Source organism: Macrobrachium rosenbergii, chromosome 16, assembly GCF_040412425.1.
Source record: "Macrobrachium rosenbergii isolate ZJJX-2024 chromosome 16, ASM4041242v1, whole genome shotgun sequence".
NCBI lineage: Eukaryota > Metazoa > Arthropoda > Malacostraca > Decapoda > Palaemonidae > Macrobrachium > Macrobrachium rosenbergii.
In genome coordinates this window covers 9,735,217-9,758,471 of record NC_089756.1, presented here as the reverse complement: position 1 = coordinate 9,758,471, position 23,255 = coordinate 9,735,217, and the positions used below count along the sequence as shown (strand labels likewise).

The 23,255-nt window shown below is 37.1% G+C and overlaps 1 protein-coding gene across 1 annotated transcript in view; it reads right to left on the bottom strand.

Annotated features, from left to right (window-relative positions):
* fabp (fatty acid binding protein) overlaps positions 1–6,456 on the bottom strand; it is a 33,523-nt gene extending 27,067 nt beyond the window's left edge. Inside the window, exon 1 of the mRNA XM_067118369.1 lies at positions 5,721–6,456. Coding sequence (XP_066974470.1) covers positions 5,721–5,790 — 70 coding nt within the window. The 5' untranslated portion in view covers positions 5,791–6,456. The remainder of the gene's footprint in view (positions 1–5,720) is intronic.
* Between the last annotated feature and the right edge of the window lie 16,799 nt (positions 6,457–23,255).

The following is a 23,255-nucleotide window of genomic DNA, read 5'->3' as shown; positions in this document are numbered from 1 at the left end:
TCGAACACAGGGAAATCTTCGAGATAACCATCACTTCAATAAACAGTCACATACAGGATAACGACTCTTCATAAGACTACAGCAAAAAATGTGAAACAAATATTCGGCGGGGAGGGGGTTAATACTTGCTAGAACAATATCATCGGCCGATGTTTAAAAACCCTCTGTCAAGTCTTCCATAATCAATAAACGATAATACTGCTGAGGTTTCATGATGACAATCTTATTTCAGGCGCCAGACATTCGCTGAATCCACATCATTGTTCAACGAACTTATCAGATATCTGAGCAAATATGTTGAGGAAAAGTTTAAAGCCTCTAGTCTATGGCTGCGTGCATTTCCCAGTTCACCTTTTAAATGAATCAACTACAAAAAATTATGTGATTACTTTCCATACAAAATCTAAAACCAAAAAACAAAAACTTAAGAATATCCCACGATAAAAAAAAAAAACAGCACTCTGGCTGGAACAAACGAGACGCCACAATTCTCATGACCACGTGTGCCGGCAGTCTTCCGCCAGGGGTGGGGTTGGGGGCTGCGAAGGGTAGGGAGGAAGTAATGATCATTCCTCCAAGGTGGAAAACGCCGCAGCTGCGCCATCGGCATCGTACGAGACCGCGCCTCCGCCGCCAGCCAATAGCAAGCTGGCATTTCTTCAAACCCCTAGACTACATCGTAATATCCACTCACCCCATGCGGCTGTAACCCCACCCACCGGTGCTGCAGCGCGCTAAACTAACTCAAGACTGCATGCAATGAATGGGTTGAATACAACCGACGTTACCCATTCAACCCCCATGCGTTGGGTTTCACAATCACCCATTCAACCATGCAAAATTATCGTCCCAAATTTTAATCTTTACGTTATTAATTTTCCCAAACATGAAATCGAAACAAGGACAAGAAGACAATGGGATTAATAATTCGACCACCACTAAACTGGAATTTACCGCTACAAAACTATGCTTCGAATTTCAAGAGGTCGCCTATACAGTTCCATTGATCATTGTTCGAGTTCATGGTATTAGACGGTTTATAAAATCGAGGATAATAAACAGATATATACTGATAAAACCTTATATGGGTAACTACAGAAAAATATTAACATTGAAATATATAATTTGTAAAATGTACACGATTAAATATGTCAACATGAATGGTAGGATAAAACTATTTGTTAATTTTTTGTAACTTCAAGTCAACGTTGATCAAATTCTGCTAAAGGGCGAGATTAGGCTGTATTTAATTTTCATAATGGTCTCTTGAAAAACGTTAAGCCGTTTTCCTAGAAAACTTAGAAACAGGAATATTTAGATAACTAAACAACCTTCATACGGAAAAAAACATATTTTTGAAACAAGGAGATGTCATATCGCACAAACACCGCCCCCCCCATAACATTTCACAAAAAAAAAAAAAAAAAATTACCTTACAACGGAAAAAATATTCATTCATCTTTAGTTCGGCATAACTAATCTGGTGCGCAAGTGAGGGTTTCGTAATACAGATAGGCATTAATATGCAACCATGCCAGCAATACTGCTGGTATTTCGATTAGTACGCGTGATCTGGTTGGCATACGGCTACCATAGCCTCTTTTATTATTGTCATGGTGATACCCAATTCTATTTTCCTGTCGAAATGGCAGAAGACACCATTCATAAAACTGATGCAATAATATTGGTGCAATAGTGAAAGATATCGAAAAATGGATGTCGGCGAAGAAAGAAACTTAATGAAGACAAAACTGAGTGTATGCTGTTTGGATCCGACAGTGCACTACGAAAATCTGAACACTTCAAAAGAATAACTATTGGTTCGTCAATAATAAATATTGTAGCAGCAGTGAGGAGATTAGGAGTATTTATTGATAAATTGTCGATGAACCATATATTATATTGCATATTACAAAAACCTGTAGCTGTCATATTTGAAATATTGTATTTATTAGAAAATACCTAAACGAAGATACTCTGAAAAAAGCATTTTCCAACCAAGTACTTTCGAGGCTTGACTACTGCAACGTTATATACTACGGTCTCCCTAACAACCTACTAAGAAAATTGCAAGTACAAAATAGAGTCGCCAGGTCAATAAAAGGTCTACGTTCCCATGGTAAAACAACCGCAGCACTAATTGAGCTACATTGGCTCCTAGTATAAGCTAGAATAGAATATAAAATACTACTAAGAGTCTTTAAAGCACTAAAATATGATGAACCAACATATCTGAGAAACTGCTTAAGCTTCTTTAGATCCGAAATGAATAATATTGTAACCAGACATGCAAGTGAAGCATATAAGACTATTTGAACCTAGAACAAATAAATCTAGAACAAATAAATTGTAAGTCAGGCGAGAGAGCATTTGTACACTGAGCACCAACACTATACAACAAAATACCCTCTGAAGTGAAGAGCATACAAGAAGAATGCAAATTTAAAACGGAACTAAAGGCTCTCCTATTCTGCAGGAGTTACGATACTGGCGAGAAAACACAAAGACAATCATAAAATATAAGCAGCACCTTATTTTGAAAACGTAATTAGGCCCGCCAGAGAGGTAATTATCCCTGTGGAGGGCTGTACATAAAACCAAAAAAGTGAAAGTGAAGTAAGCACATCCCCAAATACATTCGATATAGACCTGCAAATGCTACAGGGACATTAGTTGGTAAACGGAAAAATCCACCGCTTTATTTTTTTTTCTTTTTTTTTTTGTGTCAAGGGCCAACAAGTACCTAGGAATTTTCTCTCCTAAAACGTCAACAGTCACGTTAACCAACCGTTATCGCTGTGGCAATCATGGTCTCAAAATAATACTCACAATCCAAAAACGATTGAAACAACCAGGACAACACCGAAAACCGAAAAAATTTAAAGCTCCATTAAAACGAGGTCTACACACACTATAAATTATATATATATATATATATATATATATATATATATATATATATATATATATATATATATATATATATATATATATATATATATATATATATATATATATATATATATATATATATATATATATATATATATATATATATATATATATATATACCACAATATGACTACGCATGTAGCCAGATAATCATCATCAGGGAAGAATAATTTCAAAGCTGCTTTTTCTTTGTTCTTGACAAGAATTACCTGTAGCTTGGTAGGCTACTTGGAACCTGAGGCGAAATATCACTTGTAGTTGATTCGTTAGCATGACCCTTACAGAACTGAGTCTACCTATACCAGTCACATTAAAAAGTAACGAACAGCATTTATTAATGATAGGCCTATTTTCGGTACCACCTAATACATATACCTGGTGGTAACAAAATTTCTATAACTTGAGACTGGAGCGCTAAAAGTGAGTGAGAAACTACTGTACTTAGGCTGTTGACATCACAACCTTGGGATGAGAATGGTACCAGGCACTAGAAAATGCAGTCTTTATACGTGTATACGGCACGATCACAGTATTGTTTAATCAAGACGAGAGAGAGAGAATTACTGTTATCGAAAAATCTGTGTGATAGTATTACACTTATCACCTCAGTGTACGCCTATATAATGAACAGTATATAATGTATTCTATTTGTCAAGAAAAACTTTGATAACTGCGCTCTCCAGTAAGCTTATTATGATTATTTTCTAGAATAAGTATTTTTTTATGTAGATTATTCTCAAGTTCCTGGGATAACTAGTGACTTTCTAAAAGCCTTCTGTCCCATTTTAGTAAAAGAATCTATATTCTTAAAAAATGCAGACTCCACTGATTTATGTAAGTTAAGTACTGTAGTTAATGACTTCAGGTGGCCTAAAAAAATATCTGTACACAGCATTGCAGTGTGGGTAAAAACAATTCCTGATTTACCTGTAGTTCCCTTAAACCGCAGCCCCTTCAACTAAAAGTGCCCAAGACTAGCAGGGGGCTACACGACAATTTGTTCTGGTGACGATCAAGGGAGTTTTCGTCTCTTTGAATCGACAGTAAATAATTACAGGTTATTAATAACATTAGTTCATTCCTTCTAATGCAAAAACCTTAACACGAGCTTTCCGGAAAAATAGGCGCATACGGATACCGAAAATGAGAATAAGCCTAGCATGTAACTAACTTCTTATGGACAGTACGGTCCTGGTCGTTTCGGCCGTAACATCCAAAACAATGTAAGACGTTATGTTTATGGTATTTACCATTATTATTTCATGTTTTACGTACATCCCCAAGGGGCTGGTACTAAACACGGCACCCATTTTGCACGTAAACGTGCTTACGGCCGAAACGACCCGAATGTGGACAGTATATGTTACTGGCCTAGGCACGTACTAACTGTTGTTACAACGTGCACGAAACTCTTGATATAAATTCATATCTCGAAGCTTGCAATATCAGAAAATAGACCTACAACCGGCTGAAAACTCACACCATAGTCAATTCTCTTCTTCCTAAGGCTGTGCTTCTGTAGCTGGTTAAAGCACAAAACTGCCAATTTAACAATGATATTCATGTGGAACTTGCTCGAGAGATATACGATACTCTCACATTACATGGAATAAGGCTAAATTAACATTCTCGTCCCGTTCAGCCATTGCTGTGCTTCTGTAATTGGCCAAAGTAAAAAACTGTTAATTCAACAATCTACTTGTATAAATGGATCTATGTATGTGCCGAATAACTCTTGAAACGCATTGAGCAATTTCAACCACACTTGGTATAAATATGACTTACTATCTAAAAAGCAGTACTGTGGGGGATGAGACATCACTAGCACCAAAGGGCACCAAAGGGGGTGGGGTTGTTCTGGCTCTGCCCGTGAAACGGGGCTGGTTATGCCCGTAGACTAAGTAACTTTACGAATTTATCATACCTATTTCGGTATACATGTGACTTACCATCTGGAAAAGAATACTGTGTGGGCAAAACACCAATGGCACCAAAGGAGGTGGGGGTTGCGAAGGGGATGACTGGGTGAAAGGGAGGGGAAGTGGGCGAGAGAGTAGAGGGGGTGGTAGGGAGGCGAGAGAGAAAGTTTATAGGTTGTCATTCAGTTATACCGGGCAGCGCCAAATTGGTCAGCTAGTATTATTTATATAAAAACTCAAGAAATGAGATACCTTGACCAAGGCTTTGACTGGTAGATTTTAGTAGCAGCGGCGATTTCCTTCTAACTTAACTTTTTCTCCAGTTTTTCGGTTGCTAGTTAGAAATACCCTTTGTCATTAAATGGAATAGGCCTAGGCTAAGTGACTTTCATCCTCTTCAGCAAACTGCTGTGCTTCTGTACCTGGCTTAAGTACCAAAACGTTAACTTAACAACCCTAATACTCATACGGAACTGGCTTGGGAGGCAGAAATACATTAGCCGGAATAGGTCTAAATAAATCATTCTCGTCCCGGCATAATTTCTTGCTGTGCTTTTTAGCCTATGCCTAATTGGCAAAAACACAAAAATACTGATTAAACTATTTATAAAGAACAGAATTATGAGACAGCAATACGATACTCTGACATTAAACGGCATAGGCCTAAATATATAATTCTCGTCCCGGCATAATCTGTTGCTGGCGCACGTTTTCACGAGGAGGGAAAGGCATCTGTCACGCGGCGTTCCGAACCCTCCGTGTATATCGATTGTGCCGCTCCCAACGTTACACCAGTAAACAACACTAATCTCTGCAAGTACGTCATGTCCGCAGGGACCTTGCACTTACCCAGAGCCTTCATGAACTCATCGAAGTTCTCGGATGTCTCGAGCTTGTATTTTCCTAAGATCTTGGCCATTTTTTGTCACTGGCGTGCTTTCAACACAAGATAAGAAGCGGAGGTGTTGGTGGTGCGGCGACTTGCTCACGACTACTCGAAGTGACGGAGGAAGGGACGCTCACAGTTGCCAGCTGTATAGCGCGCATACGCGCCCCTCCGGTGTCGATTCTCACGCACACATTTCATTACTGCACCACACATACACAAACGCACTTACAAACAGTCACATGTTAGCATCCTTAAGAAATTTATCACGGTCTTGCTCTTGCCCCTCTTGAATCCCGGTTAAATATTCACGCCGACGACGAAGCCAGACGAACTACAATGAAGATGGTTGTAACATTTAGATTCATACCATTTAACTAGTTAAGGACATGGCCTCGTAGTAATTTTTTGCTATATATTTTCCTAATGTCTTCCCACTGACGTACGGCGGTTCATCAAAATTTCAGTTTTGGATGAAAATAGACTCAAGCCAGCATAGATTCTTCCGGCTCTGATCTACAGTCCCGTATTGTTCGCATCGAGTCAACGGTATCACTTTTCTTTCTTGTTCGATCGCCCATCCATTATGCACCATGACATTTTCCACGGCGTTCCATACAACTGTTTCCATAGAATAACGGCCTGAAAATCATCGTTCTCTCTGACTCTTTACAATTTCACGACCTGTGAGGCTTCTCTAAACCTAAGCCTATCGCTTCCCTCACGGTTAACTGGGCCTAATCAATTCTTCCTCCCCCGCCAATATTTCTCATTTCCACTAGGCCTCGGTCATCTCATCGTCAATATAATAATAATAATAATAATAATAATAATAATAATAATAATAATAATAATAATAATAATAATATGGCTGTGCATATTACAAATTCTCTCTTCTCGGTTTATCTGGTAGGATTCTCCACTGTTATATATGTATATATAATAAATATATACATAAGTATATGTATATATATAAGTATATATATATATATATATATATATATATATATATATATATATATATATGTGTGTGTGTGTGTGTGTGTGTGTGTGTGTGTATATATATATATATATATATATATATATATATATATATATATATATATATATATATATATATATATGGCTGGAGCTGAGGCACAAAGTATACATCATGAAGGAAGTAATAGGGAAAGGATCCTCATCCTTTAACAGTTTATTTTCAATACCGACGTTTCGCAACAAATTCCAAGTCGCATTTTCGAGGCTATAAAATATAATTTGCGAACATTAATAACTCAAATTAATTTATGGTGATATGAAGCAAAAACATTTAAAACTAAACAACACATTCAAGACAAAATGCGACGTGGAATTACGAAACGTCGGCATTGAAAATAAACTGTTAAAGGGTGAGGATGCCTTTCCCTATTACGGTACTTCCTTCATGATGTGTGTGTGTGTGTATATATATATATATATATATATATATATATATATATATATATATATACATATATATATTATATATATATGTATATATATAGTCACTCTCCCATTTACTCTTTAAAACTGATCTTTTATTACACGTATTTTCCTTTTACGTTCAAACTTTTTACAGAACTGCTCTACAACAAACATCTGATACAAACAACCTTTGCCCTGTTTTAAACCACACGGTTCTTTCCATAGTAACTATTCTGTTACTAATGTTTTTTTTTTAATCAAAACCTGGTATATACATTCCCTAGTATATTAAGCAATATTATGCTCCTATGAATCTTATTATCGCCTACCACCTTGAAATTCATTAGACTGTTAGACTACCAGCAAGAAGGCTTACATATTGGCTGTCGTTCACCCCTTGGTGACAATCCCAAAACGGACGTGACGAGTAACTTACTTTACCTAAAGTATTTTGTACACTGTACTGCTTACGCCTCCTGTGAAGGACAGGGTCGAATAATCAAGCCACAACCCTAAGGACGTTACGTACCGTCCTGAAGCTTGGACTGAGGTGCCTTCAGCCTATATACTGTAGATATATACAAGGTCTTATATAGAGATGCTGGCTCTAGGCTAGACGGTAGGAAGTCTAAACGCAGTTTAATTTCAAGTTGGCTAATGTACTAAACGACAAGCATTTATGTGGATGAACACTATTATGTAGGGTATTAATATTATTCTTAGAAAAAATATAGGTGTTCTTAACCCCTTAGCATAATAGGTTGGGTAGTTTCTGAAATAATGAGAAATAAGAGGGGGTGTGGCAACTCATTATATTTCGCGTACTACATTATTGTTTCGTTTAGAGAGAGAGAGAGAGAGAGAGAGAGAGAGAGAGAGAGAGAGGATGCTACTTAAATAACTAACACATGAAATGGGCATATAATTTTATTGACTTTCCACAGCACTGACATTAGCTCAGACACTGAATTAAGATTGCTGAAGGACACTAACTCAGCAAGTCTGTCTGATAAAGTACATTAATATATATCCTCTGCTGCCCTCATAGGATGCGTGGGACCTCAATGAACTGGCGCAAGATATCTCTTTCTGTGCGTCACTTCCTGCAAGTATCGTTAGCGACTGTTCATTATTTTATTCTCCTCCACTATGTTTTTAGACCGATGATCGTTTGTTTTAACTGAGTTAACTGTTTGATTCGTTTGATTCAGTAAGCTACTTGAACCGGACTATTATTTTCTCATTTGCCTGAAGTTCTGTAATTATCGTTCCGGTTAAACGGATTTTTGCAAAAAAAAAAAAAAAAAAATGGGTCAAGGAGACTGAACCATTTTGCCTGAATTACAATTGGTGTATTCATGAGACTGTAACTTCCTTTACTTCTTGGCAATTTCATGACCTCGCGGGTGCTTCGTGTATGAATGTGCACGGATTGCAGAAAAAATGGTTGTTGTTTTTGGTTTTATGAAAACTGATCTGTCATGTATAATAAGAACATTTTGCCTTTTTTTAGAGTGAAGATGCCGAGATAGGCACAGACATCATAATTAATCTCGGTCATTCTTAATTTTAAACAGATTGTCCGTTAAGGAATTCAAGAGTTTTGGTGAAGACAATGATGGTTACTTTAGATGATCATTTAGGAATGCGGCATTAAAAAGACTAAAGGTAAAATACAAACTGATAAAATCTCGTGAGATAAATTGTGCCCCTATCGACCTAACCAGTTATTTATGCACCTGATGGTTAGAAGACTGTGGCTAGGTCATATTCAGGGTGAAAAACCAAGAGCATGGGGCTAGCAACCCTATATCAAAGAGACGGGCACAGAACCGCACGGTTAACACCATCTAGAACCACAATGCTTCGTAAATGTCCACAAGGCACTTTCCCACAGCAAGCAAAATCCAGTCCACCATCCTGACGTGAACAAACAAATCTACAGCCTTGTTTAAATCGTGATAGAATTGGCCCTTGGCCTTCTGTTGAAGGGGCTCAGACAGGCCGCTCCCGTTCCCAGACATGAGTCATCGGGGCCTGAGAAGACGCCTGGGAAGTAGCTATTTGAAATAGTCTATCTCCTTGAGCGAGATCTGAAACCGCGACATTTTAAATTAAGGGATGGCTTGCAGGAGGGTGTCCCGCCCATCAGTGAATTAGTGCTGCCAGATTAAAAGCGTCCTCTGGTTTATTTCAGCCTCGATTTTGGTTAGCTAGAAGTTTAACGGTGTTGCTAAGAAACTACGCTGATATGGATTGCTGTTACGGTTTTTTCGTGTTTGTGTAACTCCAATGAAAGGAATATTGCCTGAATGAATCAAAACAAATGTCTCAAAATATTACTAGATCTACAGATATAGATTCGTGGGTTAAAACATATTGACGAGATCCCAGCGCGTAACAACTTCTCTAAGAATGACCTGGGCTTGGAGCCAGGCCGCAGTTGACTGAGTGATATGAAAAACTGGCCAAGTTCCCAAATTTGGGGCCATGTCCACGGTACAGTGAGTGCAATGTCTTAACGTTTTAAGAGTTTAGCAGGCAATTTTCAAGGCCTTTATTATGCAAGAGAGAGAGAGAGAGAGAGAGAGAGAGAGAGAGAAATTATCCCATATGCACTTTATCTGATATTACAACACATAGCAATAATTTATAAAATGCTGGTATACATATACAGTAGTATATATGTATGTGTATATATACATATATATGTATTACTAAAAGGACCTCTTTCAAACTGGATGGTATCTTAATGTGGACTGTTTGTCCAAGAAAGCTTGTAACTTTTTCTGAATAAATACTCCATTAGATACCATCCAGTTTGAATGAGGTCCTTTTAGTAATTCAACTAATGCACAGAACAATTGTGTATGTGATAAAGTTAACATATATATGTATATGTATATATATATATATATATATATATATATATATATATATATATATATATATGTGTGTGTGTGTGTGTGTGTGTGTGTGAGAGAGAGAAGGAAACTACATACTTTATCTCTGATACTACAACCTAGAGCAATAACTTACAACGTGTTGATGTAAATGTGTGCATATAACGAGAGAAATCAGTACACATTTAATTATCAGGCATCTACAAAGACAGGACGCAAACGCCACGTGTTTTAAACTATCCATTTTAAGGGACAAGGGCTTGAATATAGCTCTCGTTATTTCCACAGTAATGCGAGTCAGGAGTTCGATTTCGATAATATACAAGTCTCTTATTCGGTGTTTGGTTCCCTCAGTTTGTTTTGGCTCAATACAAGGAATTTCCGCTGAGGTTATTACACTCTTCAGCCATCTCAAGAAGAAGAATCTTCATGACGGCATGAATTCCTTTCGCTCTCCAAAGCATATTTCCTATCTTCAGGAAGGAGGTCGTTAATTTCACTCGGATACAAGCGGTTTCAGGCTTCGTGTGTTGTGTTGTGACTCCAGTTTTAGTAGTCATAAATCAATCAATCGTGCGTGGTCAGTCACTCGTCCAAATATTGACCAGATATGCGACGAACACGTCAGTATATATATATATATATATATATATATATATATATATATATATATATATATATATATATATATATATATATATATATATATATATATATATATATATATATATATATATATATATATATACATACATATATATATATATATATACATATATATATATATATATATATATATATATATATATATATATATATATATATATATATATATATATATATATGAGACGATTAACCGCCGAGCACAAAGGTGATTATATAAATCTGAGGCTTCCGATCACGATAAAATTAAATCCATTTCGTCGTTACATAAGGTGGATTAATGTGCATATATCTAGATGGCGGATATCTCAAGATCAGCCACCTAACAACAGAGGCTGGGAGAGATGGATTACCTCGTCGAGGCATGTCAGAGAGAGGGAGAAAGAGAGAAAGCTTCAGTACAGTTTAACTGAAAATTCATTGGACGGCAAAGAATTACAACTTCATTGAGAATTGTTAACTGTAAGGTAGTTATCGTAGCAATTTTGTCGCAACTCAACGAAAGCTCAGTTAAGTGACACATTAAGCTCAGTGCTATGAACTGGCGGCACCATCTATGGACGAAACGAGATGGGCCATTGCAATATCTGTACAACGAAAGCGACAATTGCATCATTTATATAACGAAAGAAACATTTGCACTACTTATAAGCGATAGGAGAAACGTAGGAATAAAATTCATCCTCCAGTGTTATACGATCATGCCTGTTCGTCCGTGTTACTGCTGTAGCTTATAGCAGATGTAATATTCTTTCTAACGACATTTTTAAAAAATTCCTTCTAACGACATTTTTTAAAAAACCAAACTTTCCTAAAATTGCAGCTATATATATCAAGCTTCATTTACATCATTGTTTGCCGAAATCTTAATCCTATATGTCACAGCTATAAAACTTGCCAAAAATTTTAAGTCATTTAATTTGGAATATTTGACCATTTTTCGTTTATTATTCTTTTTTAAAGCTTCTATCTTGCCAAAACAAAATTGATTGAAGTCTTTCCTTAGCACATCATTTCCCTAGAATATATAATTTTTCACTACAATATCTGCTGAGATTTATTGTCTGTCTCATTAACTCACTTTTATCTAGCCCATGTTTACACACAACTGTTTATTTTTCTTTTTTACGTCATTTAGTCTCTGCTTTTAATGCACTCTTATCAAATTACCCCGCTCTTTCTTTTCTTTTATCAAGTGCATGAGCACTTATCTTTGATCCTATTTTCTGCATGCACTTCATTTACAACATACATAATCTTTTTATCTCCTCTATTCGTTCTAAAGCTATTTTTTATCTAGGTCTACAGCTTGAACAACCTTGCAAGAGTAATTTTTTATCACGTCCCTACACTATAGGCCGATCGTGATCAAGTTCCTGCATTTTTAAAATAGTTTTTGTTCTTGTCATTTTACCTATATGCGATTTTCCTACCCCGTTCTACTTCAGGCACTCTAACTGCAATACAGCAAAAGTAATCGATGCAGCGGTTGCAAATATTTTGCACAAACAGCAAATAATCAATGGTCGAGTTCAAATACTCATTGACCCTTTGCGCAGCGCGTTCTCAGCCGTCTGTTCATGCTGCTCTGAAAGAAGAAGCCTGCTGAGGATTTGTTTGACTGTAACTGACCTAGTACATCCCAGTAGAATTATATTTAGCGTAAATTTACAAATACGGACGAGAAATTACGTCGGCAATATATAAGAATAATGATGAATTTAAAATCGTAGACTAGAAAAGATGGCATATTGAACATTCATAAGTAGAAGCAATCAGATTTTCCTTGAGTTGACTTTGAGTAAGATTTTTTCCATTATCATCATAATTAAGTACACATTCAGAGTCAGGCAATAGAGTTTGTTCTTTTAAGCACCAGTGATTCAGTAAAAATAAACCGTCAAACTGTTGTCCGACTTAGCTTTACAGAAATCTCAAGTTATATATATATATATATATATATATATATATATATATATATATATATATATATATATATATATATATATATATATATATATATATATATATATATATATATATATATATATATATATATATATATATTAACTCTATCACATACACAATTGTTCTGTGCATTAGTAGAATTACTAAAAGGACCTCATTCAAACTGGATGGTATCTAATGGAGTTTTTATTCAAAAGTTACAAGCTTTCTTAGACAAACAGTCCATATTATCAAGTATCCGTACGGATACTTGATAATGTGGACTGTTTGTCCCAGAAAGCTTGTAACCTTTGGAATAAAAAACTCCATTAGATACCATCCAGTTTGAATGAGGTCCTTTTATAATATATATATATATATATATATATATATATATATATATATATATAATCAGAAAGCTACAAACGTCCTTTAATATCCAATTCGCTCTACCTCGGAAATAATATATTTTTCATATATGTTACCGAAGGGGAATTTTTAGTTGATAATAAGTCCACCGTTCCGAGAGGTCGAACCAGCGACGGACGAGGACTCAGAACTACAGGGACGCACTAACCCAGTGGCCGACTGGGTTAGTGCGTCCCTGTAGTCCTGAGTCCTCGTCCGTCGCTGGTCGACCCCACGGGACGGTGGACTTATTATCAACTAAAAATTCCCTTCGGTAACATATATGAAAATATATTATTTCCGGAGGTAGAGCGAATTGATATTAAAGGACGTTTGTAGCTTTCTGATTGTATATGAATCACGGTGATGTGATAAATAGTCATATATATATATATATATATATATATATATATATATATATATATATATATATATATATATATATATATATATATATATATATATTTTTTCTCACAAAAGGCAGTTTTAGAATGTTCTACCGTTCAAGATCTCGGCCACTATTTCCCGATAAGCCTTCCCCTCCCGTGGTTGCGACCCACTTAGGTCGACTAAATACCATGAAGTAGTTCAATGCTCATAACAATAGAAGCCCAGTGCTATTTAGTGTAACTTTCCTAAACCGTTTCTCTCATCCAAGGAATCGAATCTAGTCCCTGTAGGTGCTGAGTAGAGTATCATGGAACGTTCACACATACACACAAAGACGTGCATGAGTCTATAGAACAAAAATGTGTTAAGCCTACTCCTATTGTGGGCCTAAAGCTCGGTCCATAGGGGATCTGATTCTATTGACTTCCACCCGCATCGTTGTAGATCCCATCTGGGGTAAGCCTCAGTCTAAAAGATTCCTCCTTTGCAACTATAAGGTAGTTGGGTTGATTCACTTCTGTATGTTAACCATTTGGTACAATTTCCTCTTTGATGTTGCTTTAAGAGCCTTTATTTGACTGTTCTGCTTCCTAGACTATTCCTTCAGATACGTTCAAATACGCGTGATAATGGTTCGTCGTGGAACCAGTTGGTTTATCAGAATCAGTCAACTGATCGATGGTACTAAACCACAGCGCTCATACTTTCATGTACAATAGTATGCTGACTGTGCATGTTAATACACGAGTGGCAGTTTTCTTCTGAACGTCATTCTCTGTTAATCTGTAGGCAAGATTATTCATAAACTAACAAAAGAATGTTTAGTATATTTTGTGAAAACATTTAGTATGTCTAGGTTAACCAGATTACCTTTGCTACCCTTTGAGAGAGAGAGAGAGAGAGAGAGAGAGAGAGAGAGAGAGAGAGAGAGAGAGAGAGAGTACTTTAGTTTTCTTTCTATCTCTCTCATTCTCAGAGAAAATCAGATACATTATTTATTCTGGGAAATAATACTGAAGTCCTTAACTGCCTGGAGAGAGTTATGGTTATGATTCCCACCATTCGCGGTTTATACAATAAAGGCACAACACCGGACGACCAGATCCGAGAATTACAGAGGGACAAACAGTAAATTCTGCGTGCAGACAACGAAAAATAAAAGAGAAGGCTATTTTCCCGCAATTGGGAAAATTACCCTGATGCGTTGGACGACGGCCGCAAAATGAAAAGAGAGAAAGACAAGCATGCGCATGTGTGCTCCTCAGTCCAGTCCATACCCATCCCGATTCATTACCAAGAAATACCGTGCTGTACCATGCGGGTACGATGTCGGGTTCGCAGCTGTAATATATGTGTACGTATGTGCGGCTGCGCGTACGCATCTACGCACATGAGAACCGAGGTACTCTCCCTCATTCCCCGAGCATTGTAAACTAGGCTCAATTTGTGGCTGTCTTTGGCAAAGGCCTACCAGTTTCCTTTAGCCCTAACGAAGAAAGGATCGCAAACTCTTGATCTCAAAGGGGCTTTTCAAGCGTCACGATGCTTCAAATAGCCTCAACGACGTCAACTACGGCAGGAGACGGTTTTAGATGGGAATTTATTTATCGCTCCGCGGTAACTCCTCTCTTCTTCTTGCTTTCACACATGGATGGAAAATTCTACGTTTAAATATTGTTTCACATTTCGTCGTAAATATTTTTTTTATTTTGTTTAAGAATGTCCTGTGTTGGATTGTACTGTATGTGTATGTGGCTATGAGCTGAAATTATGTAGATTATGACTATCAGTATTTTTTTTTATTTCTCTTGCTTCGGTTCAAAATGCACCTCGAGCTTCATCTATTATTTGATTTTCAAAATGTACTTTTCTCTTTGAAAATACCAAATTTTTCCTTTTTTTATCATTCCTTTATTATTATGGGTCATTCATTTACTAACAGTTTATTGCGTTCTGAGATTTCTATTGCTTTGTGACCCAGGTTCCTGCAGAAGATTTGGTAGAGGAGCCAAACCCCTTCCAGCAGGATGAGTCGCTGTAAGCCACTGCGACTTTTCATTTGGCACCTGCACATGTAGTGTGGCAACGGATTAGAGCTGTTGAAGATGGACAACCATAGACCCAGGAAATGGTAATGAATGGGGGAAATAAATTCCAATCACTGCCGGTTTAGTAAACAATAAAAACAAGTAAAAAAATAAGCCGGTTTCTTCGGCGCAATCGAGTTTTCTGTACAGCGTATAATCAAGGCCACCAAAAATAGATATATCTTTCGGGGGTCTGGTATAATGCTGTATGAGTCACGGCCCAAGAAAATTTCAGCCACGGCCCGGTGGTGGCCTGTCCTGTAGCGTTGCTAGATGCACGATCATGGCTAACTTTAACCTGAAATAAGATGAAAACTACTGAGGCTAGAGGGCTGCAATTTGGTATGTTTCACGATTGGAGGGTGGAAAATCAACATACCAATATACATCCCTCTAGCCTCAGTAGTTGTTCAGATCTGAGGGCGGACAGACAAAGACATCTTGTTAGTTTTCTTTTGCAGAAAAGAAAAAAGGTAGCCATGCTGACTACACAATAACGATATCTGATGAAAGGGTTCACACCGGTGGCATAAGGATTACCTCGTCGAGGCCCTCCAGCTTCAGTTACTTCTCTTTCTCTTTCTTCCAAACGCTCAGCTGCAACCCACAAGTCAACCAACAACCAGGCACATTTTCAATGGATTTTTCCCGGCAATGGCATAAAACGCTTCCGGTATCAAAGTTGAGAGAGAGAGAGAGAATTATATGTTAGGGCAAGATGCAAAAAAATATATGACTTGAATACCAAAGCTGGTAACGTATACAAAGACGCTGAACTATGAAAGTGTTGGTTGTTAAGGAGAAACATGTGGCTATAACATGCATATTCACACATCAGAAGCTATAAGAAGCAATAGCTTGCATGTAATAATCCTTTTCATTGCTCTGGTCATCATTTTATTTTCATTTATATAATATAAACTTAGCTGAATTGTCGTTTAGAATCATTTGTTTTCCAAGTTACAGATATTTTCTTTTTATTTTTCCTTCTAGTATATGAAGGGTGAAATCACATGACAACCAGAGGATCATCACGTGACCAATCTGGCTTGCTCAAGGGTAAGACTGGATATCGCCTGACGTCATAAACTGGCGTCGCGAAAAGAAAGGTCATCGATGCTGTTGTCCATGGAAATTCGAATGTCATGCGAGCGGGAGGAACTTATAAGTAAACTGTTAACTCAAGTACTGGTTTATTCTAGAGCGCTTCTGGGGCTCGCTGAAAGTAACCGATACATGGAGGAAAACTGCAAGCATCTCAAAAGTGAAAATAACAAGTGTACAAATATATACATACATACATACATGCATACACGTATCCTATAAACCTTTTTCTGTGAGTCCAATGCCGTCTCATTCTCTGCTGCGACCCACAATAAAACAACCTCGTCTTTGTGTGTTGCGTGTAGGATGATTTTCAGTCTGCCGGGCTCATATTAAGTCAGTGGCTTCGCTACGGGGGTGCCGGGGTGGGGGCCTGGCCCCCAGTCAGATGCTTGGCCCCCCCGGTTGAAATTCCCTTTGTAGCTAACGTTTAACCCTTTGGTGGTCAAAAGCAGAATTATAGTCATAGGTTTTTAACACAACTGACATGTTTGTTCATGATATTTTGATCCTAATTAGTGTTATCAACTTAGGTATGAGTATGAAGTGACTGAAACTATAGTTACAGTTTTGGATAAGTGCAATGCAATATGCTACTGCTGCTTATAGTTAATTTCCAGGGAGAGATGAAGAAGAGAGAATGGGATAGGTTGAAATTTTGGAGGATCAAAAGTCTTTTGTGTTATTGATGATATGCACTATTTTGATATACCATTTACATGACAAGGATATTACTATACTATAGTTGAAAATTAAAACTTGACAATAGAAATTCGGCTAGTGTTGAATATAAGGCTGTGAAGAAATTTACATTACAGTATTTGACACATTTGCATATAGTAAGAGTTGAAAATTGAGCTTTACTAATACTGTTATTTTCCTTCATTCACATGGATATATACATTCGAGAATAGTATATTCTACTGATTACAGAATTGGCACATTAGTTTTGTGTAATTTTCTTTGGCACCCCCAACAAATATCTTGGCCCAACCTAGGGTCCCCACTGATGGAATGCCAGCTACGCCACTGTATTAAGTTATTTATTAATTTCATTATTGAGGCTATGAGTTGCTGTACGAGCGACAGACACATGCATACATACATGCATACAGTTCACACATACATACATACATATATACATACATACATACATACATACATACACATACATACATACATACACAGAGGGTTTCAAAATCAATATATTAACATGATGAAGGACAGGCAGGTCATAACGCACCGTTTCCACAACAATGAACAAGAACTATACTGTTATTAGTACCAACGCCAAACTTTCGTTATGGCAATTTTTACAACAGAGTTCGAAAACTGGTTCACTCTCCTCTTTCAGTCATTTACGATTGTTGGTGACTCACAATGGTCCCAAGTATGCGCGGAATGCCATCTTGAACAGAGGTACGCGGAATGAAAAGGAAAGGACAGGACAATGACCGATGGGACAGGACAAAGAACCAAAAACTCTGGGGAATAAATGGTCGCGTTTTATGAATGAATGAAGGCCAATAGGGGTTTGGAGTTCAATGGGAAGGAATAGCGATAGCTTGTATGTGTAAGTATGAGAGAGAGAGAGAGAGAGAGAGAGAGAGAGAGAGAGAGAGAGAGAGAGAGAGAGAGAGAGAGAGAGACTTGAAGAATGATCATGTGGTTCTTGTTTTTCCTGATGACATCATGTTCTGAACTCTTTGACTGCACTACCAGAAATTGTGGGCACAGCTGTGCCACAGATTATTATGACTTTGGCTGTTACTATGTCATTACTATATACAAAATCGCCAATAACATTATTGGTTAGCATTAATTCATTAGCATACAATGCAAGTTTGTAGCGGGATTACCTAGTGAATGTTTGCAAAGTTAAGACGAATATTTACACAAATCAGCTCTGCATAATTAACAAACAGAAACAGAAGAGAGAGAGAGAGAGAGAGAGAGAGAGAGAGAGAGAGAGAGAGACGCAACATCCTTAAGCAAAAGTAAATTTTGTCCCAAAAAAGTGTTGTAGTTGTTCATACTGTGGTATGCGTGAATATCTGATATGCACATCTTTCTCAGAATCGAAAGGTCAGTCGAGAGAGAAGTCGAGCTTGGTTACATTTTTATTGTCATTGTAAAACAAAAGTAGTAAAAAGACACCCGGAATTACCATACACAAACATGTTTAAACATTTTATTCTCTACAGCTTGTGAAAACTATTATTGTCAGATTTGGCGTAGTGATTTTAGTTTCTTATAAAAAGTATGTGAGGATTTTATGTCTTTTGTAAAACTATTTTTTAGTATTTTGCACAGCTTATGTACTGATCTTAATTAGTTGTAAACAGCATGTAATGATTTCGAGAAGTCTGTAAAATGCAGTTCGTGTAATTTGTAAAATGCATTGCACTGGTTTTAATGCCTTTACAGTGTTTATAAAATCTATGCAGTATTCTGAACCAATGTAGTGATTTTATGTACTCTGTAAAATTTATGTACGCTCTTTGTGTAACGCTTTCAACATAAGTAGTGATTTCAAGCTTTCATTCAGAGGGGAAAACAAATAGGAGCCATAGAAAAATGCTCCAGAATCTAGACGTGAACGGGACGTTATGGGTTTCGATTACTTGTGTGGCCAATAGTTTTTGAGTGGCCACTGTGACTAGGAAAGATACCTAGGCTGTTGTTGCAATCTACTGTAGTGCTGTCAATGCACGCCAGCGAGAGAAAATATACCTAGGCTGATGTTGCAATCTAGTGCTATTAATGCACTTCAGCAAGAGAGAGAAAGAGATTAATGGTGCTTCTTGCTGATACGTACTGTTGTTATCTAACAAAGTATTCAAACCTGTAATATCTTAATAAAAGAATAAATGTAGGAAACACACACGTCTCTTGTAGCTTGTGTATATTGGGCATTTCCTCCTCTTAATGTATTTGTGCACATTTATACGGGTGAGGGCATGAAAGTACAGGGTCATGCAGAATTAAATACAAAGGTTACAATAAAAGTTCCATTAGGAGTGAGATAATGCTGAAAGCAAGATGGAGATGGCTTGAACATGTCCGCAGAACCCCTGGGAGAATAATACATGATAGTCAGCTGGGCTCTTATTGGGCACAAAGAGTTAGAAAACCCAGACCTACTTAGGTAAGAACTATCAGAAGCAAGGTTGAAGATGCGTGAAATTTTGCGGAAGATAGAGTACAGGGAAGACATGAGGGAGGTGGGGTGTTAATTTTACCGAGGCCCTTCGCGTAACGTGGCGTTGGATGCTGACAAAATGAACCGGTGAATATGCTGGTTCTACATATTGCCTCGCCCCATAAATTCCTCTCCGCTGAATCGACTGAATTCCCCCGATAGTGGAATGGAAGGACAGACAAAATTTCTCCTGCCATGTCATGCAAGTGGCGAGACATCTCGCGCCATACGCTGTGCATTGTGGGAGTGTCGCGAATGGGACCAAAGCGCGGGAACGTGCAGCTGTCAGGTGTTTCGCCTGAAAAAAAAAAAGGCCCTTCCCATTCGCACTTTGGCTATGATTTCTGCTTTTGGAGAGGGGTATTGACCAGCCCGGGTATCCTACGACGTTATGTGGGCATTATATGTCATGACTGTGACGAAGCAACAGTTTCTTCCCGAGAGCTTACTTTGTTCGGGAATCGTATCAAACGTACATTTGGGAGTGTCACGTGTCGTGGCAGGCACTATCGTCTTTAATTGGCTTGTTGAGTCACACGATTCCAGGTCCACGAAAGTCTTTTAACAAAATCCAAGTTCATAACAAAGGATTAACTTTAAACTGGCTCACATAACTCGGAATTTAAGGAGAAAGCACTGTTTTCTGAGAATTCCAAATGATCCAAGTATGGTGCGACTATCTGATTACATTATGTTTCTGCTGCTTGTTTGTTTTGATTTTTTTGCCATCACAGTTATGATCCATATATGTGTCAACATAACTGATATATTATAATCAATATGGAGATAATATCACTAAGAAAGACGACCACTTCTCTCACCCCTGAATTCGTTGTTTCTACTGATGTTATGCACATTAAACTGATATTAAGGAGGGCAACCCTAACAGGTCATTAACTTGAATAGTACCTTCCAATGAAATGACGACAAAATGCAACGAGGGAACGAATACACAAAAAGATAAAACAACAAACCCATTAATCGGAACATCAGGAACGATACGGCACTTGTTACTTATCCGTCTCTAACCATTTAATGCGGTCACAAAACTTCATTATATGACAAGAATGTCAATCAATCCTTACATTCACCGAATAATGCTATCTTCTTTAAAGCCTTGACTCCCTTTTCGTAAAAGCACAATTCAATTGCCTTCGCATAGGCCTACTCGAGCTGTCAGAGCAGTTATGATTCCTAGGCCTTAATGGTTACATAGTTACTTTACACAAAATCTATACAGTCTGCGACCTTCAGAGTTTGACTTCACGCTGAAACTTGCAAAACCTTTCGTGCTGAAAATCTGATATAGTATTAACGTATTTAACAATTCGAAAAGCATAAGGTTCACATTAGTCAAATTTGCCTTGCCAGTCGAAACCAATTACTAAGCTAAATGATCGTATATACAGCATAGTTTCTACCTGACTTGTATCAACCTGACAGTAAATTATGACAAATTGAGATGTGGATTGGCGCACGCACTTGTGAACCAAAATCACTGATCTAATTTGGAATAATTGGAACTAAGGGATGATAATGTAGAAGAAATTCATTTGCAACATACTATGTTTCAAAACCACATCTGTGATTTTTGCACCTTACAATTTACGCTCAACGTCGCTCAAGTGTATACCAGCAAACAGTCCTCTGAAGATACACAAAACTAGATAGCAAACTGTTACTCATAGGCGTAACTGCAAGGGGGGGCGGTACGTGCACCCCCATTTGAAACTGATGCCCCCACATTTTGAGTTCATGAAGCTTGTAGTAAAAGCCTAAGCTTAATTTTCATATTATTATTATGAATAATTCCAATATATTTTTTTCTTTTTTACACTAAGCAAGTGTTAATTTTGATTCTCTTAATTATATTTTGTTTACATACCAAGTGGTTTTATTTCATTGCCAAACCATTACATATAATATCTAATTTGGATTTACAAGTATGGTCAAGGTTCATAATTTTTACTGGAAAAATATTTGAGCAAGTTTGTTATATAAAAATGTGATTCACAAATTGATAGACTTAAATATTTTAAAACGATCTTAACATCTTTCCACATGACTTAAAAAAAAAAACGAATGAGTATTATAATTTGTGCATGCCCAGTGACCCCCATATTCAGCTGTGCCCCCCTATTAATAGACTCCTAGTTACGCTTATGCTGTTACTCTTTAAGATGTATAACACTAAATTATGTGAATTTTCATGGCCTTTCATGTTTCCCAAATAACGACAAAGCTATGGTTTTTTTAAAAGAAATTTGTTTCTGTTCACTGTGTGAGCTTAAAGCAGCAATACATTAGGAATTCAGAGGTTCAATTACATGGCACATGCGCCATAAGTTTTTATCTTTGATTCAATTTTTACCAGTACATTTGACTAGTTTATCTTTAATTATTATCTAGTGGTTTAACCAGGCCACTGAGTCAAGTTAAACAACTTAAGAATAATAATTAAATAAAAATTAAAATAAAATGTTACAATTTAGTCGAAATTACAGTTAATCGTTAAAAGCACGCCAAGTTGGAAAAGACATTTCTACTCACCTGATTTCCCACTTACATCACCTATCTCTTTGTAACAGGCTGCCTGTTCATGCTAGTCGATCTAGGGGAGGAAAGTTAATGGCTGTTTTAACTTAAGTGATGAAAACTGCTTTATTTCTTCTAAAGCCCTAATCCCTCTTTTAATATTTGAAAATACCATAAGCTACTTTTTTGTGCATTGCATAGTGCATAATTTATGAATTATATACTATAGTACAGTATATATATTATAGTACATAATTTTTAAGTCTAAATAACCTGCAAGTCTGTGGAAGATATATAACCCGAGTGACAGGAAAATGAATACTAAAGCTGTCAGTGTCTTTGCAGAGGAACATCACTTGCAGTATAGGATGGCTATATAACTGGCAGCTTAACAAATTTAGTTACAGAGCTTAAAATAACAAATCATTCTAAATGTGTAGGATGTTAGATGCTTAAGACTGTAATGAAACCCCGGTGTCCAGTGATGCATGTATTGTAGAGTAATGCTTACTACAAGAGCGCCAGTTGCATACTGAGTACTGACTGGTTGGAGGGAGAAGCCAACCTTCCCTCCGGCGGGAAAAACCGGTTTCGTTCTCTTCTACAATCTTACATCTCCCTTCCAAAATTTTTATTTAATTATAAGCAAGAGATGCTATGAAATGGCTACAGTAATTGAATGAAAATTTGACATTACAAGAAATACATGTATGCACAATGCATATCTAAAAAAAAAAAATAAAACATAGGACAAAGAACTTTTGCGATAAATAATAAAATAAATGAATAATCAACATACTGCCAGTTATATGT